Below are 17,990 nucleotides of genomic sequence, written 5' to 3'. Positions count from 1 at the left end.
TACTAAGGGTTTGTGAGACACATGGCTTTGGCATTGAGACAGACAAAAACGATCAATGGAACAGATCAGGAAGCCCAGGAGCAGAACTATCCAGAAATAGAAACTTGACATATGATGACAAAGTGGCATTACAATCAGAGGGAAAAGACTGTCATTTGCAGTACAAAATTTTGTAGTCACTGCTTATCTGTGTGGGGAAAAGTGTTTAATTAGATCCTATTTCATATCATCTACCTACACGGGGTTTCAAAAGCTAATGTTGTAAGCAAGCATTTTAATGCTTCACGAAGAACATACAGGTGATAAACTCATGATTACCCATTAGGGAAAGGTTTCTTAATTAAGACATAAAAGATAAAAGCATAAGGGAACTGATACATTTTACCACACTGACACAAAGACAAAACAAACAAATCTCTTGGACCACAATGAAAAGGCTAAGGACTGGGAGTGTGGGCAACACACTTAACTAACTAAAACATGCGTACCTAGGACACGTGAGAAAAGAAATGATAAAAAGCAAGCAACCCAATCAAAAAATGGACGAAGCCCATGCACAAGCATTTCACAGAAAAGGAAACCTGTCAGGGCAATAAACTTATGAAAAGATTCTCAGCCTCACTAGGAATCAGGAAACGCAGATTACATGCATATTTCACATCCATCAGACTGGCAAACATTTTTAAAATCTGACAACGCCAAGGGCTGGTTAAGACCTGGAGCAACGGGAATTCTCTCCTGCCATCGATGGGAATGCAAACAGGCACAACGTTTGGAGAGCAGCTGAGTAAAAACATCCAGCATTTCCATTCCCGGGAACATGCCCTGAAGAATCTCTTTCACAAGGAGATACATGAAAGGTGGCTGGCACCACAATTGTCTGTGATCAGGAAGATTGGAAATAACTAAAACTCTCCCAACAGGAAAAGAAGTAATTAATCACCAGTTCACACAATAGAATTCCATACGAAGCAGTTAAAATAACTGCACAAAACTGCATGTACCTACAAGGATAAATCTCAAAAAAAAAAAAACAAAAAAAAAAAAAACCAGAATGTTGAGAAAAAAACGTGCAGAGGGATATATACACTAGGATACCATTTATATTAAGTAAACATATCTAAATGATATTATATGTTGTTTATGGGAAGAATATATATAAGCAAAAGAATAAAAATATTCATGGTGGTACAGTGGATGCTCCTGAGGAAAGAAAGGGACCGAGGTGAGAAAGAAACACATTCTAGAAGGTATTCAACCATCTTTAATATTTGATGTTAAAAATAAAATCGGAAAGAAACATGGCAAAACACTGCTGATTATGTTATTCTCTGTAATCTCCCATACGCTTGACATGCTTTATTTTGAAAGTGAATAACTTTAAAATAAAATTTCAGAAGACTTTATCTTAATGACGGATAAAATTCCTAATAAATACTAAGATTTGAATAACATTTAACCATAAAAACAGTCAAAATTCTCAAAATGTTTCCGTTTTAAGTATGTGCCCACACTACCAATCGATCCATAAAAGAGCTATCTAGACATAAATTGATCACAGGGTAAAAAAAACACATAAATACGCACACATGTGTGTCGACTGCAAAGGAACACTAGAAAACATTAACATAAACTTTTAAGATGGAAGGGCTTGGGATGAAATTCCTTTTTTTAAACAAAAACTGACTGAATGAAATGCTGACTACGTGGTCATGAACACCTGTCGCATGTGCTTCCTGGCAAGTTTCTACTTTAGAAATAATACAGCAGCAGAGATTTAAACAGCTAGGACTCCAGAAATTCATTTCTGTTAAACACACAAACAGGCACATGACAAAACGATGCAGGGCCAATCACTACCAACACCCAATTTTCAAGGGCACGGGCGGGCGGTGGAGAACTCACCCGGGGTGATGCTTCGTGATGCCTCTAATTAAGGCGGGGCTTTTCAAACGCAATTGTTCCAGCCCTGTCTCACATCAATCAGGTGAAAGTCACCTTTTATGTGGCCTGAATCCTGATAGCTCGGCACACTTGATAGGTAATTTGATCATCTCTGATGTGGATGAACGCAAACTCAAATTAGCCTCTGAAAGGGCTGGTCTGCTCTGAGGGAGCTGCGCTTTTCCACTTTTATGCAAGAGCTGAGCTTCACCAACTGGCTGGCTGGAGGGGTTATTAAAAATTCAGTGAGAGAAACAAAGGTGTGCTCTGGTGTCTCTCGTTACTCTTTCTCCTGTTACTCCGGCGGACAAAAGGCATAGGGCCTGCCTCATGAATAATGTGACATGGAATATTCACGATCTATTTTTAATGGAGTCCAGTAATAACGTTAAGAGAGAGAGTTGCAATCTTCAAATTTCACACAGTAACAGGCGCAGTAATTTGTTTTGATTCTGAACGGAGGATAGCAAGAGAAATGCCCCCTCCGAAAAGCATACCAGTAACATCAGAATTAAAATTCCACATGTACAGCATAGACGAGGCTTATGACAACCGGCCAAAGTTCTAAATGTCATAGGGAAAAACAGGAAAAAGCAACCAATTAGCTTTCAGTCAGTTCTACTTACCCCCCAGTGTAACTTCTTTTCAAACCAGTTTGGAAATAACCAACCAGGGTGCATATGCCGAATCCTGTGAGAAGGTTTTGTGATCTTTACTCACGGGGCACTTCATTTCCCAGGACACTCGGCAGAGGTTCCTGGATGCTGCCACTGCTCTCCCAACAGTTCTGGAAAATTATCTTAAACTGCATTTTAGAATGAACAGATTGCAATTTTGAATGGGAGTACACTGACTTGGAAAGACGTGGTGCTGAAAACCAGGGGAAGGCAGCCAAGCACTGAGATTTGGGGAGACCAGAGAAAAACATGGTCAAAGCGCCCCTTAGCCACCCACCCACAGAGAGTCCTAGGTGCTGGATTCGCTTCCTTGGCCCTCAAGCAATTTCTCTTCCTTCTGTGCTGTAGAGTGCAGAGCCCGCCAGACTGCAGCAGGAATTCATTCTCTACTGATTCACGTACCATCTCGACAAATATTTATTGATGTCCTACTGTGTGTCAGGCACTGTTCTGGGAGCTGCAGAGTCAGCAATGACCAAATATATGAAGCTCCGCAGAACACTGATCACTGATGTATATCCCCAGCACCTAGACAGGTGCCAGGCACACACCGGGTGCGCAAGCAATATGGCGAAATTGACTTGAAGAGAAATGGACAACCTGCTGACGGTCACCGCGGGCCACGCATACCCTGGCTGGGAGATGTCAGCAAGAGTACAGGTGGCTGGGGTTTAGACCGGGACCTTATTCTGGTTTCATTCTTTTAAAGGACAGCTTTAGGCCTTCCCATCGTGGCTTAGCAGAAACGAATCTGACTAGCACCCATGAGGACAGGGGATCGATTCCTGACCTCGCTCTACTCCGTGGGTCAAAGATCCCTTGTTGCTGTGGCTGGGGTGTGGGCCAGCAGCTACAGCTCTGATTCAACCCCTAGTCTGGGAGGGGACTGCCATATGCCACAGGTGTGGCCCTACAAAGACAAAGACAAAAAAAAAAAAAAAAGAAAGGGCTGCTTTATGCCAGAAGTTCTCTCAGATGAGAAAGAGCCAGAAATAATTCAGATCCCATTTTTATTTTCCTATTCCTATAGGGCTGCACCTGTAGCATATGGAAGTTCCCAGGCTCACGGTCAAATCCGAGCTGCAGCTGCCGGCCTATGCCACAGCCACAGCAATGTGGGATCCAAGCCGCATCTGTGACCTATGCTGCAGCTCATGGCAATGCCAGATTGTTAACCCATGGAGCGAGGCCAGGGATCAAACCTACAACCTCATGGATACTAGTCAGGTTCTTAACCTGCTGAGCCACAGCAGGAACTCCCAGGTCCCAATTTTACTGCCCCTCATCAGCCTTCAGATTTAGAACCTGCCAGAATCAGGAAGGTCAGAGGATTTGCCCAAATCACAGGGTATGTTGGTGATGGAGTCGGACTAAGACTCCACCTCCAGACAGGAGGCTTGTGATGCCTTTATTCACCTGGGAGCCTCCTGGCGTGTAAAACTCCTGAAGCTCTCAGAATAAAGAGCCAGTGTACAGGCGGGCCAGCGGGGAGTGGCACGGCCAGAGCTCAGCTTTGTCTACCTCATTTTTCTGTTAAGAAAGAAGGATCTCAGCCACAGAAGGAGCAGAAAAAGCATGTGAAAAGTGAGCAACTGGCTCTTCCTCTCCCGGGATGCTGGCTTGTCTGCCTTACTTTCAGCCGCAGCTTCAGTCGGCTCCAGTGCCAACTCCCCCTACAGACCCAAACCAAGGTCTTGCCCAAATTCCCTGCCTCAGTGAAAAGCAATATGTAAGAGTCTTAATACTTTATTAACTTAAAACATCACTCTAATAAATATGTATTAACAAATATAATAAACTCCCGAAGAGCTAAAAACATTTAGAAACTTCATCAAAGTAAAAATACCATTTTTTTTTCCCTCTAGGGTACACATGGAGGGCTCACAGGCTTGAAGACAGGGCCTTCCCTCCCCTCCCAGGGCTGGGAGTAGGAGGGGCCCTGAGGCCCAAGGTTTCAGCTGACCGCCTCCTGACTTGGAGGCCCCCGGGGAGAGGGGCCTTTTCGGTGAGTCTAAAGCCCAGGGAGTCCTCGGGTTCCCACTCCAGGCTGAACCTCTGGCGGTTCCAGGGAGGAAGGGGAAGGGGGACCCCCGGTTGGGATGGGGGGGAAGCTGCAGAAGTGGCAGGTGGCCCGTGGGGAGGCTGCCCTCCGTAGTGTTGTGTGACTGCGCCCGCGGCCGGCCAGGGGGTGCTCACTTGAGCCCATGCTGCGTCTCCCGGTGCCGCCTGAGGTCCACCTTCCTCTGGAAGCCCTTCCCGCACAGGTCGCAGCCGAAGGGCTTGAAGCCTGTGTGCTTGCGGCTGTGGGTGATGAGGTTGGAGCTCTGGCTGAAGGCCTTGCCGCACACCTGGCACTTGTGGGGCTTTTCACCTACAGGGAGGGGAGGGGCGGAGGGAGGAAGCGTGAGTCTCTGCTCAGGCCAGAGGGGAGCCGGTGACTCACGTGCTCTTGGCAGCACCTGCTGGCACCACAGTCTAAGGCCTTCGAGCAGCTTGGAGGGTGACACGTGTGGCCTGGGAAGCCGGGACTGCAACCAGGCGAAAGGGAGGCTCTCTGGGCTGGGGGTTCCCAGCCAGAAGCTTCAAACCGTTTCCTGCTAAACGGAAGCAGAGCCGAGGCCACGTGCCCTCCGCAGCCTTGCCGCTGAATCCACCCCAGGAGGACTCCCGGGCCTTGAGAAGCAGAGAGCTTCCACAGCAGATGTTCAGCGCAGGGCAGGCGGGGGCGGGGGTGGGCGTGCTGTTTTTCACACCATGTGACTCTGCCCTCATTGAGAGGAAGTTTGCAAATCTGAGTTTCCAAGTGGGTGTTGGTTTGCATGGACCGCCAGCCTGTTTTCCTTCTTGCTCTGGGAGCCCAAGAGAATGGATCCGAATTGTGGGCATTTCGCAAAGTCTCCTCTTTAAAAAAAATCCACATTTCGGTCGCAAAGGATTTCTTAAGGCAGCTGATCCTTTTTCTATCTTGATTCTACTTTCTTTTTGTGAGGTTAATCACAGGATTCTTTATCTACCAGCAACGCTTCAGCGTAGATTAATAAGGAGCAGAGAGAAAAGGGGTGGTTCCCCCCTCCCGCTCCCATTCAAGTGCTGCTTAACGACTCGATTTTCCAAACAGCCTCAGCAGGGGTTGGCCTGGGGGTGGGGCGGGGAGGGAACACCAAATTGGTGAAGTTGTTTTTGAGGAAACTCCTGTTCCTCTTGCTGTTTGTTCTCCCTTCTATCTTCATGTTTCAGATTTCCTTGATAAGGAGCCACTCGTCAAAACTTCTCCTATCCTTTTCGGGTCAGACAAATCTGAGAAACGAATCCTAGCTGTAATGGGAATGTTCGATAAGAGCTTCATGTTTCCTGCCGTCAGGATCCTAGCTGCATCTTGGTAAATGTCTTGGACCCCTTTACTCAGAAGGAGTGAGTTACGTGGAAATTTCAGGCAAGAGGGCAATGTTGACAGTAGGGTCTTTTTCTAGGTTTTCTGATGGGGCATCTACACTGCCCCAAGCATATTTATAATACCTGGGGTGGTTGTTTGGAACACCCTGCAACTTATTGTCAGTGGCATTCATGTTCTGAAATCAAAGTCTGGGTCTCGTGTCCATGTCTGGTTGACTATTAAAGAGAGTGGTCCCGGCATGAGAACCACCACCTACACGCAATCAAAGTGCTCCAGAAAGAGCCCAGGATTGGAAGCCAGAGCATCCCATGGCCCTATTATGATTTCCTCGCAGTCTGGCCTTTGGTAAATCATTCCCTCTCTCTGAGTTTCAGGATGGTAAGAGCAGCTCCTTCTACTTTATGGGACGGCAGTGAGACTCGAATGACACTTCGTAAATTATCAGGCATTATAATAGGTACGGAATGATCACTCTGGGGGCGAACTCGCTGGTATCATGAAAAGGGCAATAAATGAACAGAAAATTTCTATACCCACCAATCCCCTTGACTCTGAAAACAGAATATAATAAACAGTAGGTCAAGAGTGTACACATCTGAGAGCAGACAGACCTGAATTTAAGTCCTGGCCCTGCTACTTGCTGGCACTACGACCCGAGAAGGCTATCTAACCCTGCTGTGCCTCACTTTCCTCATCTCTAAATCGGGGATGAAGAAGAGTCTTTCTCTCCCTGAGGTGCTGTGAGTATAACGTGAGATAAAGCAATTAACAAGTACTTAGCAGAAAAAGGCTAGTAGTACTTACCAGTTTTCCCTGCTCAATCAGAATGAGCTGTCCGACTCCTAAAAACGCAGCCAAGAGGCCACACCTAAGTCCCTCCCCCAAAGGCTGGGTGGCCGCCCTAGGGAAAGTCGCAATCACTAGGTAAACATTGCGAGCCAGCTCTGGGAGGACCCTGGAGCCTCATATTTCACCTGGAGCAGGCAGCAGTTGGAGCAGCTGCTAAAACTAGAGGAAACTATTCTTTGCCAGGACAGAGAACCTGCAGCTGACCTGCTGAGAGCTTCTTCAGACACAGCCCCCAACTCTGGCGGGAACCACGTATGTAAATGAACCGAAGAGCATCTGCCCCCTGGTTTTAACACACTGCAGTGATTACGCCTGCACCTATTCTGGGGCCGGAACCTCAGAGAAAGTGAATCCTGCTGGCCCCTGCCCCCCGCCTCCCACCCCTCTCCAGGTGTTCCTTAGACGCCGAGAGCCTTCAGCTCACCTGTGTGGATGAAGGTGTGTTTCTTCATGTCCGACTTCTGGTGGAACCGCTTGCCACAGTACTGACAGGGGTAGGGCCGCGTGTCGGAGTGGATGAGCAGGTGTGTGGACAGTGTAGACGACCTCTTGAAGCTCTTGCCACAGATCTTACAGTCGAAGCTCCGTTCCTGCGGGGAGAGAGACGCGGCCTTCCTCCTGCAAGAGTCTAGGCTGCCTTTCTCCTCCCCGCTGACCCTGAAATCCCCGAAGCCAGGGTCTCTTCCTTCGGATTCCCCTTCCACTCAGTCGCCCCGTTATCCTCTTTCCTCCCCATTTCTTTCCAGCCTCCGCCCCTCCCACCATATCCTCTACGCCTTCGACACTTTTTCCCACCCGAACACTTTGCAGCCACAACCCTCCACACCCCAGGGCAGAAAACGCATCCCCACCCAGCCCTTTGTGACACCCATTTGCAAACACTTCTCCACCCTGCTCCCCCGGAGGCTTAGACCTCAGTCACTCGAGATGCTCCTCCCCAAACCTGCTACCCCCACAGCCAGTGCGGGGTGGAAGGAGAGGGGGGGAGTGCTCTCCCAGTCAGTAAGTCTGTCTGGAAGCATTCTCCTGGCATAGTTACTTTGCTCCTCTCCCCTCCATCTCGCAGCTAAACTGTCCTCTGGGGGGGGGGGTTCCTGTCAGGGACCCATGTGCTACTGGATCCTCACGTGCCTAGTCCCTGGAAGTTGGGCAACAACCGTTTATAAGGGAAAAGACAGCGGGGCAAATGCTGGACGCTCTAAGTGAGCTGAGATTCCTTCTTTTCCGGTAGGCGTGGGGGCCGATGCAGGTTAAATGACAGCCATTTGGTGGAAAGAAAGGAGGCCAAGAAACGAAGCTAATAAATCTGCTACATCGGTTGCAAGAGTCCATGGCAAGCCCCTCTCAAACCCAAAGTAAGGATCGGGAGCCCATCCTGCAGGCTCACGAGGATGGGACACCACACTCTAGGGCTGCCTCGAGGCCTGCGTCGGCCACCACCCGCCTTTCCCTGCGTGCCCACCTCTGAGCGAGGGGACATGGCGGAGGCGACAAGGGGCAGATGGGGGAAGTCCAAGGAGAAAGCGGCCGGGCGGAGAGCGGCCAGCGCTGCACCGAGAAGCAGAAGATGCCCGGACGCGAGGATCCGAGCAGGGCGGCGCGCGGCCGTGCGCCCCGCGCTTACCTGCGAGTGCACGGCTTTGTGCTGCTCCAGGCTGACCGCGTGCCCGAAGGTCTTGCCGCAAATCTCGCACGCAAAGGGTCTGGTGCCGCTGTGGGACCTGCGCACGTGCACCTCGAGCCCGTGCGGTGTGGAGAACACCTGAGGCGGGTGGGGCCGGGGAGAGGGCCGCTGAGCGGGGCCGAGGGCGCGCACGCCGGCTGGGCGCGGGCCGGGGGCGCGGGCGCGGGGCCGGTAAAGCCGGGGCGCGCGGGAGCCTCACCTTGCTGCACTTGATGCACTTGTAGGAGCCACCGCCCAGCAGCAGGCGGGTGCACAGCAGCTCCGACTCCACCTTGACGCCGGCGCCCTTGTCGCCGTGCAGCCCGTGGCCGCGCTCCGGGTACAGCCCGCCCGCCGCCGGCCGCTCGTACAGTCCTGCCGCCGCGGGCCCGAAGTCGCCGTAGAGCCCCAGGCCCGCGCCGCCTCCGGCGCTGCCGCCCCCGGGCGCCCCGACCCCCGCGCCGCCCGCACTCCGCTCCGGGCCGTACAGCGCCGCGGGGTGGCCTGGCTCCGGGCTGCGCTCGCAGAAGAGGCCCAGGCCGGCGCCGCGCTCCACGGCCGCGCACGGCCGGTAGCTCCGCACGAGGTGGCGCAGGTCGGAGCCCGCCAGGCCGCTCCACGAGTACGGCTTGAAGGGCAGGGGGAAGGGCTGAGCGTCGTCCAGCGACGGGCACACCGACTTCTCCGAGGCTGCGGAGGCACAAGGCGGGGTCGGGTCAGCTCAGGCTTAAGACCGTCTGCTGACCGCCAGGCCCCCAGCCCTTGCGCAGCACTCGGTGCGCCGGGCGTCGCGCCGGGGGCCAGAGGTGCCCCCAGGCCCAAACGCCCGCCGCGACCCTGGGACCTCGAGGACCATTGGTGGCGGCAGGGCGGCCCACGGGAACTTCAAATGACATCGGGTGAGGAGAGAGGTAAATTCCGTGCCAGGGCAGCGAAGCGCACGACCTTCAGGTCTTTCCTGGCTGGACAGCACATCTGGCGGGCCCCATAGAGCCGCTCTGGGCAGAGCCGACCTCCGCGGGAGGAGAAGGCGGCGGCCGCTCCGGCCCTGGACCCAGCTGGTGGGCAGAAGGCCCAGTGCGGCGTCTCCCGGACCCTACCTGTTCCCACTCCGCCCTTTGTCTTTGCTGGGATCAGTAAGGAGGAGGGAGGGAAAGAACCAAGAAAACGCGGTCCAGCCTACCCAAGACACATCTGTCTGGGGAAAAAAGCGGGAAGGTGTTTACATGTCTCAGAGTTACTACATGCCCAGTGCAGGTGGCAAAGGGGCAGCAGGAAGAGGGCCTGGGACTTGAAATGCCAGCCAAACACACCCCATTCCCATTCCTGTCATAGTTTGACGGGGGTGGGGGGCACGAATTTCTCAGAGAATAATTTACCATTTAAGGTTTAGCCACCACCACCAAGGAGACCAGCTTTCCAAATTCAAGGCCTCCTGCCCTCCCACCCATGTGAATTTTGCTAAAAGCCAGGTGGATACCCAATGTATACTCTCCCCCAAGTAAAATACGCATCTGCAACTCTGACGACCCACACCGCAGACTCCGGTCTAGGACAGCCGCTTCAAGGAGAAGCTGCATTTCGGGTTACCGTCGGAGATTCCGGCGGCGCCCAGTCTTTGCAGGGCAGGGTCCCCCACAGCCAAGAAGAGCCCTCGGGTCGCTGGCTCCCAGATGCACTCGCGGGCACCAGGGTTTTAGCCAAGTCGATGAACTTGAGTGTGGGATGGGGTTGGGGATATCTTTAAAAACTGGTAAAGAAATCTGGAAATAACCGGTGCTTGGCAGAATCCTGATGTTCTAAGCTCCCCGGTCCCCACCGCCGGAACCACCGGAGATTCGCCCCCACCCAACGTGCAGTCACTCCGTTTGCACGAAACTTGATTGCTGGCTGGAAATGAAACCAACGGGCTGGTCCCCAAGCTGGGCCAAGCCCGCAGAACGAAAAATGAAATAGGCCCCCAATCCGTGCCAGCGAAGACCCAGTGCAAAGCCGAGATTTTCATCCCGCGCTGCTTTCGTCCCGGGTCTGCTGGGCCCAAGGCCATGGAAGTGAGCTTTATTTTTAAAGGCAAAGACATTTTCCTCTCAAACTGCCCAGCTAAGACTCGCGGGTCTGGATTCTGGGACCCCAGCTCTTTCTGCACAATCAGCTCTGGATCAGAAAGCGTTGCTGCCCGAGGAGAAGACTCCTTATTTTCTCTCACCCACTGGCTCTGGCCAGACGAATGTTGGGACGAAGGGCCCAGGTCCCGCCGCCTCGGATCCAGGCGGCAGACCCCACGGTCAGGCTGCCCCTGTCCCCGAGAAGCCGATGCCTCCCCGCGGGGCTCAAGAACAAACTCCTCCGTCTCGGAAAGACACTGTGCCACCCATTTAGCATTTCTGGGCCCAAAGCCGAGCCGATTCATCCCTCGCCGTGGGGCCCCAGCAGGTCCCTACCTGGAGATACAGAAGGCGACGGAGGCCTCCAGAAGTCCTCAAACTCTGAGCTCCGATCGCAGACACTGCCCTCACAGCTGCCGGGGGACGCGGAGGCTCTGTCCGGGGCCTCGGTCAGCTGAGACTCGGGGGACAAACGGCCACGGGGCTCCGCCTTCGCCCCGCCAGTACTGGAGGTGCTGTCTGCGGAGAGGTGGCGGGACAGGGGCTCAGGTCGGGCCCGATGATTCTAAAGCGGCGCCCCCCAGACTGGGGCACCCGGGCTCCCTCCTCTCTCCCCCAACCCTGGACGGAACCCTTTCGGACCCAAGGGCGGGAGCCTAGAGGGCTTGGCACCTAGGCGACAAGCCCGAAAGGAACCGGAACGGTAGAGAACCAAAAAGGCAGCAGAGGGGCGCCGGGACCGCCCTTCCCGGTTCCTGGGGGATGGGGTGGCGGGGCGCAGATCGGTGGCTCCGAGAGCAGCCCCGCCCGGCCGCGCGCGCCCCGCACCTGCTCCGCCTGGCGCCAGTACGTTCTCCAGGCGGAGGGAATAGTCGGGTCCCGGAGAGCGCGGCTGGTGGTAACTGTGAGCCTTCTTGCTCTTGACTAGGAACGAACGCGGCATGGTGGTCGGGCGCGCTCCCCACTCCGCTCCAAGGGTCCCTGGAGCCGCCGTCAGCCCACCGTCCCCCGGGTTCTTGCTCAGCCCCAACCAGGCGGAGACCTGCGAGAGGAGAACAGGGTGGAAACGCGGGTGGGTCAGCGCGCTCCGGGGCCCCTGCAGCCGAGCGGAGAGTGAGCCTGGGCTGGCGAGGAGGGAGGAAGGCCCGCGGGAGGAGGGGCTTGGCCCCGCTGCGCCGCGCTCACCAGGTGGCACTCGGACAGGTGGCGCGAGCCCGGCCGCCGCCGCCACAGCTCCTCCGTAAACCCTTCCCCCGGCCCAGACTCGGGCCTCTTCCTTCTGCCCTGCCCACGCCCCTCGCCCCTCCCCTTCCCTAGCAAAACTCGCTCTGGCAATCAAACCCTCGGAAAGCCAAAGTCCCCAATGCAGCTATTTACCCCGCTCTCTGCCTGTCTGGGGCTGCTTTGGGGCTGGGAGGGAAGGCGTCAACTCAAGAATCAGTTTAGGTGGGGGCGGGCGGGGATGTGTGGAGCGTCGCAGACCCGATCGAGGCAAAGAGCCGAGCCCTCGAAGAGCCAGCTACAGACTGGAGTGAAAGAGGGGCAGAGGCAGGGTCGAGGGGACAGCAGCCGAAGGACTGGGAGCAGCAAAGGCTGGAGAAAGGCAGGAAGGGAGGGGAACAGGTGGCAGAGGACAAATGACGGGCCCGGGAGGAACTCGCTTCTCGGTGATCTGAATCACCCCAGCTTAGTGCCACACGCGGAGAAAAACCCGGCCTGGGGACGCGCGTGCGGAGCGAACAGGCAGGTTGCTGGGCCAAACACCCCAGACCGTGGAGACCTAACCTCGGAAACCAAGTCTCAGGAAAAAGCACTTTCCGTTCTGCTCACCAAAAACCTCGCTCTGGGGAAGTCGAGCCGGATTCGCGCGCGACGGATGGGAAACGCACGGTGTCCGGGAGTCCGCGGAAAACCAACACTTTAGAGGACGCAAGAGAGAGCAGGCTGCTCTGGCAGCCAGAGAGCGGGGATGGGGCGCGGGCCTGAAAGGGAGCTAGCTGCCCGCTACGCCGCTCTCATTAACCCCCCAATCAGTTCACCTAATCCTGGGGTCGAAACCTGATTCCGGCGGGGGAGGCGGGGCAGCGCCTACAGCTCTGGCCCCGGGCTCGCTCCGGAGGCGGGACCAGGCCGGCTCGGGGAGGTGTGGGGATAACGAATCTGCCTTCCTCTCGGGGTGAAGACGACCGGGGGCCGGGTTCACGAACGAGCTGCCGCTCTCGGTGGTCTTAGCTCAGAAACGAGGGCTCTGGGGATCCCGGGCCGGGCCAGGACCCCCCCCACCCTTGGGCTTCGCGCGGTTTATTCTGCCGGCGTAGGAACCGTGCGTCTCCCAGGGCAAGATGCAGGACAGGGTCTAGGTCTAAAGGTTGGCGCTCCGGAATCAAAACGAGTTCTTGCCCCGCGCCCCACCGTGCCCTCCCCCCTGGAGGAGGAGGGGGGACAGGCTTGGGAGAAAAGACCGCTGGGACGTGCAGCGGAGTCCCAAGGGACGTTTCCTGCGTCCTAAACGTCAGAAGCCCCCTAGGGGTGAGAGGGGCGCCCGTCTGTCCGGGTCAGCCCCTGGGACAGGGGCTTCAGGAGGCTCCCAGGCGCTCCGCTGCCTTAGGACGCGGTTTCCTCTGCGCCCCGGCGTGAGCCGCTCTCAGACACCACGAACGCAAAACCCTGTTACTGAAAACAACCATAAAACTCGGAAGAAAAGGCATACGGGGTGAAAAGGTCCTGAGAGCCCTCCCGCGGCTTGGGTCTGCGTTGACACAGAGCGGGACGGGGGCAGGGAGGCAGGGGGTGAGCTGTCCGGGCCGCCGCTGCGGCTGGGCCGGCTGTGCCCGCGCGGGATCAGGCGTGCACGGAAGCGGCCTCCCAGCAGGAGCCACAACCCCGCGCCTCTGTCTCATCCCGGCTGGCTCTGTCCGTTCCTGGGAGGGAGGAGTGGGTAGAGGGGTGGTAGGGCTGAGCGCGTGGGAAGGCGACCTCTCGCAGCAGCTGGCAGCCGGGGGCGGGGCGGCCCCGCAGTGCACGCGGGCCGGCGGGGCCTGTGTTCACGGTCATGGCCTGGGAAGGCGGGAGCTGGAGGGGCGGAGGGGGCAGCCTCCAGAGCCCATTTGCCACCGCCTCCCCACCAGATGTTTCCTTCCCGGTAGATCCCACTCCCCTGCAGAACCACCAATCCGCCTGGCGGGCGTCCCCTGCGCCAGCTCCCCAGCCCCGTCCGTCGTGCGGGTCGCGCCCGGGACCTAGAGGATAGAGCTCTTTGGCCTCCTGAACAGCTGCGGGGTGGGGGTGGGAACCCGGCTGCGCCCTCCGATCGCCCCCTCAGGGCGGGTGCCCGGCCAGCCCCCGCGGCCGCCCCCGCCAGGGAAAGAGGCGCCGCGGACCTACCTGCGGGGTCAGGGCGCGGGCACCGCGCTCCGAGTTTTCAAACTGAGTTGCTTTCGGGAAAGACCGCGCTGTCTCGCTCTCTCTCTTTTTTTAAATCTCCTTCCGAGCTCAGCCCCCAAAACCACAAGCTTCACTTCCTGAGCGTTAAGGAGTAGCTCGCTTAGCCGTGTCAGACCTGCCCCCCCCCCCCCAGCCCCAGTCGGGCGGCGGGGCGCGCTCCTCCTTTGCGCAAGGAGATAGCAGGCGGCAGGGGGCCCGGCCTTCGCAGCCGCCCTCCCCGATTTTCCTCTGCGGGACAGCGGGAGATGGGGAGACCCGCAGGGCCCGGGCACTAGACGTGACTCGAAAGAAAAGCACTATTCTTGGCTCCTGGGAGACTTCCGCAGCGACAAGCAGTCACTGATTCAGGACACAGATTGACTGGAGCTCCGGGGGTGGGAGCGCCCAGCTCCGAGGAGGCCTCCCCGCCCAGCTGGCCCGGGACACCCCCCAACCCCGCCGCCTGCCTGGGCTGCGCCGCCCCCGGGGTCTGGGCCGTGAATCACCGGCCCGCGGTGCCGCCGGCCTGGAGCCCAGCGAGTGGCCGCGGCGTCCGCAGAGCGAAACCTGCCCCGCGGCCCCGAAATAGCTTGTTGTGGAAACACTTCAGGATAAATACGCCCAACGAGGCTGAAAATACCTTGACACCCAATCCCAGAGGTTTGCTCATTTCCCTTCGGATTTAGGTAATGGTTAAATTTGGAAGAGGTGGGCGAGCGCCGAGCCCCCGGCCGAGAGGACGCTGGCGGCGCGGCCCGCGGGCGCCGGCCTGGGCCGCCGGGCGCGCCCTCCCCACGCCGCGCTCTCCCGCGCTCGGCCCGGCCGCCCTGCCCGCGGCTGGTTTCCGGGGGTCGGAGCCGCGGAAGGAAAGACCGCGCGGCCCGGGTGCGCGCGGGGGCCGCGGCGGAGGCCGCTCGGCTGACCCCGCCCCGCCGGGCCGAGCCTGCGAGAGCCGGACCCGGGCGCAGGCTGCGCCACCGCCTGAGGACAACGCAGGCACCACAAGAGCACCGCCCTGCCCGGGCTGGAAAAGTCAGGCTGGGCCGGGATGGGGTGTTCCACGAGGGGAGGCGCCGGATCGGCAGCGTCCTGTCCCCGGTGGGCTTGGAGCAAACGTCTGTGCCCTGAGTGGATGAACGCGTGGCATCGACTGATTCTGGTAGAACAGGAAAAAATTAACAGCTCCCCCATAAATAAACAAATGCAGCCACCTCCGACGCCAGACTGTGACCTGATCCCTAGCGTGTGGCCTGCGGTGTGTGCTTGAAGCCTCGGCTCTTTGCTGATGGGGAGAGAGACCGCTGTCGTTACTTTCCTAAATGAATTGAGCTAGAGTGGGGTCACTCGTTCCCGCACAAGAAATCTCCCGGGTCAGATGCCAGCCGAAGGGAGTGGCGCGCCTTAGATCTCGTAAAATCATGAACTGTTTTTTTTTTTTTTTTAATTAATCCAAGAGGCATGGAAATAAAAGTCCTTTGAGAGGTTTTAAGAAGAGATTTTTTTATTTGCATTGTAAATCTAAAGGTTTGTGGAAAACGTGGTTACTGTTGCGGTGCTTCAAGCAGGCTTTCAATAAGTTAGACGTTTGGTACGGCAGGGGCTGCACACCCACTATGTGCCAGAGGCGGGCCCTTGTACACGTCTTAATTGTCTGACTAGTGTCCTCCTTACCCTGCTTTTCATGTGCTCACCACACTTCTTCATAAATAAATGCAGAAGGAAGCACTCTTAATCAGACGATTACAAATGCTGAATTAGCTGAAGGGAAATTAAGGCCGGTTCGCTAAAGTTTTTATTTGTGTGCTTTGTTCTGGCCTGAGGCATAAAAATCGTAAAGTGGAAAACACATCTTTCTTTTTTCCTTCTCTCTTCTACAATAGCAAAAAAGAGAGACAAAAAAAAGTTTCTAAAAAATAATAAATGGGACCAAAGAAAACTTATCATCAGCCAAGGTCTAGAGAGGTGACTGAAACACTTCCTTTGCACATTAGCAAGTTCAAAGCCAAAATTCCCTGAAAAGGCACTGTGACTAGTTAGTAGTTGAGTTGAGTGTTGTCTCAAGTCTCAGAAAACATGAGGCGACTCTGAAGGAGACAAATGATCACCTTAGGATAACTCCTTGCCATTCCGAGTAAATCTAGTCATCTGGGCCTTCTGTTCCTTGGTTTTTTGTTTTGGTTTCCTTCACAGCCTCTGACTTTGCAAAATAAAATGGGGCACTGGGACAGGGACACCCAGAAAGGAGCAGGTGGGAGGAGGGTGGCGCCCCCTTTGCGTCTTTTAGGTTGTGAACTCTGTGCATGGATTACCAATTCAGATAAATACATGCACATCAAAAATATTCACCTCTGGAGGTCGGGCCATCTCCCAGGTTAGAGTGTTGAAAGGTGATGCTCAAAGGGAACGGAAGAGAAAGGGAAGAAGAGAGGCCCCCAGAGAGGTGAAGAAACTGGCCAAGGCACAGGGAAGAGCCAGGACTGGAAATGATGAAAGAATGAACCTCACTGCTCCAGGCTGCCTTTCACTCACTACCTAAGTGAAAGGAGGTAGACACCCCCCCACAAAGGACACATTTTTTTAAAGCTAGGAAGAATCCCCTCCCTCGAAACGTTCCTTTGGAACTGAAATAATGGTAAGCAGGACGTAGGCTAGGAGCTGGTTTTCCCAAAAAAGGATGTTAAAAGGATGTTAAATGTGTCAACTGCATCAGCAATTTACTAATTGTTATTAAAGAACAATAATTACCTGTAGATGCCAAATAACAAATGACCTTCCTCAGAGGGCAAACATTTCCAAACGCCGGCCAGTGGCCCTTTTATGTCAAGCAGCATCTCTCGATCAGAATTTCCCTACAACAAAACATTTGAGACATTTTCAAAAGAAAATTGTAACAGGACACGACAAGTCTCTTGCTTTGCTTTTGCACAGAGCCTTAGAGCTACCATCTCTGTTCTATTTGCGGGAGGTGTGGGATGAGTGGGTGATCCTAAAACCCCAGAGAAGGGTGATGCCCCCATTTCCAGCATACGTTTCTGTGATGTTGGCATCATTTGATCCCCACATTGATGCTATCAGGAGGTGAAAGAGTCTGGGCTTTTTGTGGGCGGTCATTTGTGGCATCCATCTCTGGGCTGCCAGTTATTAGCTCTGTGACCTTCAACAAGTTAGCTCAACTCTCCCAGCCACAGTGCTTCATCGGTTAAGTCAGAGTACCTAGTCACCTTGCAAGACCATGGATTTCCACTCTTGACAGGTGCCTCTGGGGGAAGAAGGCTCCCGGTGGGGGTGTCCTCTGTTTAACGGCCCCCATTCCATGTCCTGATTGAATTCATTCAACTTTACATAAGTAAACTTTGTGACAGCACTTTGCAGGGGCTTGGATGTTTTCAATCAAAGGTCAGGGGGTGAAAAATGAATCAAAGATTTATTTTCCCTTCTAGATATTCTACAGATTTATTTGGGGACAGTTACATGAATAACTAACTTGTTTCAGAATTGCGTTTACCCATCTTTAAAATAAGAAATGTCTCCTATGTATCAAACACCATGAGCTAGTGGCTGAGGCGTAGCTGTGGGAGAGATATTGAAAGTAAAATCAATGTTTAATACACCCAGGAAAAAGAAAAAAAAAGTCACAGGATGGGATTAGGCACGAGAATCCTCTAAACTGGACAAGGGATTTTGTCTACAGGAAGGTGGGGCTTTATTTGTAAGTAATTTTTATTATAAATTATATTAATTATAGTTTGATAACGAAAGACGAAACCCCAGTAAGACAACATTTCAGGATATTTGTTCAGCTTCTATACAAAAAAGTAATTGTAATCCCATCACAGATACAAATGTACATTCTGTTTTTTCCATCAGATATTTCTTTTTGCTATTCTCTGTTTTTCAGATTTTCTCGTGTCTTAGTATATAGCTTGTTTTCACTT

General features: G+C 54.5%; 1 protein-coding gene across 5 annotated transcripts; it reads right to left on the bottom strand.

Annotated features, from left to right (window-relative positions):
• Window positions 1-1,244: 1,244 nt before the first annotated feature.
• GFI1 (growth factor independent 1 transcriptional repressor) lies at window positions 1,245-14,842 on the bottom strand. 5 transcript variants are annotated; one of them, XR_014844788.1, is made up of 8 exons: window positions 12,463-13,898; window positions 11,461-11,674; window positions 10,969-11,151; window positions 9,016-9,217; window positions 8,748-8,902; window positions 8,489-8,626; window positions 7,289-7,454; window positions 4,352-4,992 (listed from the first exon to the last, which is right to left on the bottom strand). XR_014844788.1 is itself a non-coding variant. In XM_085024038.1 (7 exons), the coding sequence occupies exons 1-7, from the start codon at window positions 14,723-14,725 to the stop codon at window positions 4,814-4,816; spliced, it is 1,380 nt and encodes a 459-aa protein (XP_084880164.1). In that variant the 5' UTR covers window positions 14,726-14,842; the 3' UTR covers window positions 1,245-4,813. The 5 variants fall into 5 exon arrangements, 4 of the variants coding, with proteins under 4 accessions (XP_084880164.1, XP_020945888.1, XP_084880165.1 ...); XM_085024038.1 differs by lacking the exon at window positions 12,463-13,898 and adding an exon at window positions 14,696-14,842 and having other exon boundaries at window positions 1,245-4,992; window positions 8,748-9,217; XM_021090229.2 differs by lacking the exon at window positions 12,463-13,898 and adding an exon at window positions 14,017-14,081 and having other exon boundaries at window positions 1,245-4,992; window positions 8,748-9,217.
• Window positions 14,843-17,990: the final 3,148 nt, after the last annotated feature.

This window comes from Sus scrofa, chromosome 4 (assembly GCF_054392235.1).
Source record: "Sus scrofa isolate SSC_HxYL_T2T_F1_AM1 chromosome 4, Sscrofa_HxYL_maternal_Yorkshire_Landrace_v2.0, whole genome shotgun sequence".
Lineage (NCBI taxonomy): Eukaryota > Metazoa > Chordata > Mammalia > Artiodactyla > Suidae > Sus > Sus scrofa.
The sequence above is the reverse complement of the archived record's forward strand: the minus strand, read 5'-3'. Positions and strand labels throughout refer to the sequence as shown.

Excerpts from the sequence above, each read along its gene's own strand:
- GFI1 (XM_085024038.1), bottom strand. The coding sequence starts at position 14,725 with ATGAGCAAACCTCTGGGATTGGGTGTCAAG. Across the intron at positions 9,218-10,968 it reads GTCGCCTTCTGTATCTCCAG|CCTCGGAGAAGTCGGTGTGC; the intron begins GTAGGGACCTGC and ends GTGCCTCCGCAG. Across the intron at positions 4,993-7,288 it reads ACACACCTTCATCCACACAG|GTGAAAAGCCCCACAAGTGC; the intron begins GTGAGCTGAAGG and ends CCCTCCCTGTAG.